We start from the raw sequence: 3,613 nt of genomic DNA, 5'->3' as shown, positions 1-3,613 counted from the left end.
CCATAAAAAACATCGTAAGTAAAGGAACTGTCTATTCAGGAACAGCAACATGTGTGACTAAGTGTCTTTCAAAGTCGCATAAACAAATTGAAATGGGTAAACAAAAAGTAAGTCATCAAAACTGTCTATCCTTTTGTCCGGTGACAAGATGTTTGACTGGTTGTCTGATTTTTAAATTCATTTACCGAAGAAATTTTGAATAGGCATAAAAATCCACTGGGAATATTAAATGACGGGCAACACGAGCAGTGCCACCATGCTGAAGAGGCTGTGGCAGCTTTCCAATGATATCAGTAAATGCAATATCAGATATGTCATCAACTGTTGGAAAGACAAATTTGTATGATGAGGAATTACGTCTCATAAACTTAATGTTAAAGGTTTTTTTCACCAATATCATCAATGTCTCCATTGCAGCCTATTATTTGTCCTATATAAATAACTTTCGTCTTTTTGGTAAGAAATTGTACTATGACAAAATCCTCAGGGACGAGAGAATCAGCATCAGGCGGTACTATTTCCTCTTCCTCAGCAGATTCATCATATTCAAAGGAATCATCGTCATCGTCACAAATGTTTTTTTCGTTAACTTCCTCTTCTGAACTTGAATCACCTTGACTATCTTTCTGTTGAAATTCAAACCGTAATCCCTTTTTACCTTTTTTTGCTTTGTTTTGTCTCTCTTTGGTTTGCTTTCTTTTCTTTTCCTCGGCATCCTTTTTGATCTGATCTTTTACTGGTGTGTCCGTAAGAATTAGAGTTTTTCCTTTCTTTTGACCTCCTCTACCTTTCCTTGGTGGCGCCTTTGGAAAGGGACTTATTTCTTCTGGTAAAACAACTGCCTGTATTTTTTCTCTAGATATCCTATTTTCAGACGACATTGAACCAGAATCAGAACTGATTAAATTTGCTGCTAGAGTGTTGGCATGGGGAGAAGTCACAGGATCAACGTTGTCGGAAGCTGACGGAGCAAAATCAACGCTTGTCGAAATTGATGCAACAAGATCAGTGTTGGTAGATGTTGATGCAACAGGTTCAACATTTGTGGAAGTTGACACATTAGGGTTAACTGATGAGGAAGCTGAAACAACATGATCAACGATGGTTCCTTCAATGTCTTTCACGTTTTCAGTTATTGGCCTATCTGTTACGTATGAGCACATGAAATCTTCATCACTGAAGATGTTGGCGTCAAAAGGATGGATACCAGATACTTTGAATCCGGAATTGATATTCCTTGGAGTAAATGCCAGTGGGTAAGCTTTGCCGATAATCTGACTTACACTATGAATTGTGATTGGCTGGCCAGGGTGACTTATCATAAAATCATTTGCTGCCTTGGTGTAGAGGCTCTTGAAAGGACCATACACAGAACGGTCTAGGGGCTGCATTTTGTGACTACAGTGAGGCGGAAGTGTTAACATAGTAACACCATTATCCTTGGCAAGGACAATTGTTTCAATTGATATATGAGATTCATGATTATCTAATATCAACAGAACAGGACGCTCTTTCGAGCATTTGGTTGCCTTAATAAAGTGTTGCATATATACAGTAAAGTTCTCTGAGGTCATCCATTCTGATGGATTTGCTACACCAACAGGTCTAGGCGGAGCTTCATATAGCATTGATTGTTTGAAATGCACACGAGGAAATACCAAGAATGGCGGTACTGAATTCCCAGCAGCATTTATTGTGCCAAGCATTGTTACTAATGTTCCTCTTTCTCCCGAAGTGATTTTGCCAACTTGTTTTTCACTTGTACAAGCAACTACTTTAGTGTTTCCAACTTTCTGAACGGTTGTGCACCCAGTTTCATCTGAATTGTATATGTCAGTTGGACTGAAATTATGTTCCTTCATTACTTTCTCCAGGTTATCAAAGAAGTCTTTTACATTTTTCTTGTTGAAACTTGTGGCACGCGATAAGCTGGTTGCTTCTGGACGACGTAAGGACAGGTTAGGATACCTTTTCATACACCCAGCAAACCAATCTTCACCAGCACGTCTGTTCTGCCTCCAAGACTCCGGAAATACTTTATCATTGCGATTTGCATATTCAAATGCTAATTCACGCACTTGCTGTCGTGTCAACCCATAGTGCATTTTAGAGGCTTTGATAAGATATTCCTGTAGAAGTATTTCTTCTTCTTCAGTAAAAACCTGACGGCAGCTGTAATTTGGTGAATATGACATAGATTCTCTGTTTCCATGTTCCCGTGCTCTCTATACATAACGACGCAAGGTTGAAAAATGAATATCATATGACTTGCAGACATTTCTAATACTCCTTTGTTCTCCTATAACTTTCTGAACGGCCTCTTTCATTTTAGTACTGGTAGTCTTTCCAATTTTCCTATCCTCTTTATTTCTATTACGCACCATATTTTATGATGCTGAAAAAGAATATAATATGCAATTATACTAATTAACTTTTATCTGCATAGTAAGTGAAAAGTCAAAGTAATCAATGCCAAGAGTTGAGATAAAGAAAAAAACATTACTCGGGGCACACTGAATCACTATTCAAAGTGAGCCACTGTGCCCCGATTCACTGTGCCCCACATGGTCATATTTTAATCATGTGACCACCATCCTGACAAGGCTTAGTATCACATGGATAACACAACTTCGTCAACATCTCCAAACATCCATGTAACTAATGAAATATGATTGAGTGTCTATCAACTGACTATCAAGTGAGTATCTGAAAGGGATTGAGAGCACAAAAATTTACTTCTGGGGGTGTAAAACATACTTTAAATTGCATTTTTTCTGGCTCCAGATAACTGATACTGCAAGACAATTTGGCAGGAACTCTTCAATACACATATACTGATGATGTCATCAGTCTATTAACACAAACCAAATTCTATAAATGATCAATGATTCACTGTGCCCCATGATTCACTGTGCCCCGGTCTCCCCTACTTAGAAAGAAATCCCTTGATTTATTTTTTGTATTTTTTGCTTAAACAGACATATTTCAAGACCAAAAACCAACCTGAAATACTTACTTTCCACCCCTGAAAGTCAAGTCTTTTGCTTAGTCGGTATTGGCGAATTTAAAATCTGTGATCCGTGGTGATAATCTATGCAAAATTTGTTGAAATTTGATTAAATTATTTTGATTTATATTCTAGATAATTACTTTTTGAAAGAAGGACGTCGTCATTGTTGACGCTATTACCACAATCACTACATTAACTACTCCATCAACAAAGTAGTCGACCAGGAAAAAAACATCGCGAAGCTATTCAATGTATCAACATTTTAACCTCAATGATCATTATATATGTTGTCGATGAATTTGTATACATTAACTGTTACTATACATTACCGTATGTTGTGTAAAGAACAGTAAATAAGACTCCTTGTCACTCATGTGCCACATGGTTGAAATGACCACTTGGAGTCTGTCAGAAATTGATCTCGTTTCAGATGCACATAAGACATTATTGTAGCCACGGACAGTGGTTTTACAATAAATCTAGCGGATATTTCGTTACGTCATCAGACATTATTGTAGCCACTGACAATGGTCTTACAATAAATCTTTTGGATATTTCGTTACGTCATAAGACATTATTGTAGCCACTGACAGCGGTATTTCA

At 37.4% G+C, this 3,613-nt stretch overlaps 1 protein-coding gene across 1 annotated transcript; it reads right to left on the bottom strand.

Moving 5' to 3' along the window:
• Nucleotides 1-374: 374 nt before the first annotated feature.
• Nucleotides 375-2,105, bottom strand: LOC132543375 (uncharacterized). Its single transcript, XM_060206864.1, has 2 exons — nucleotides 738-2,105; nucleotides 375-626 (listed from the first exon to the last, which is right to left on the bottom strand). Exons 1-2 carry the CDS (start codon nucleotides 2,103-2,105, stop codon nucleotides 375-377), a joined length of 1,620 nt encoding a protein of 539 aa, XP_060062847.1.
• Between the last annotated feature and the right edge of the window lie 1,508 nt (nucleotides 2,106-3,613).

This window comes from Ylistrum balloti, unplaced genomic scaffold, assembly GCF_031769215.1.
Source record: "Ylistrum balloti isolate Yb309-2 unplaced genomic scaffold, AGI_CSIRO_Ybal_v1 Utg369754, whole genome shotgun sequence".
In the NCBI taxonomy this organism is placed as follows: domain Eukaryota; kingdom Metazoa; phylum Mollusca; class Bivalvia; order Pectinida; family Pectinidae; genus Ylistrum; species Ylistrum balloti.
This window is presented reverse-complemented; position numbering and strand designations above follow the sequence as displayed.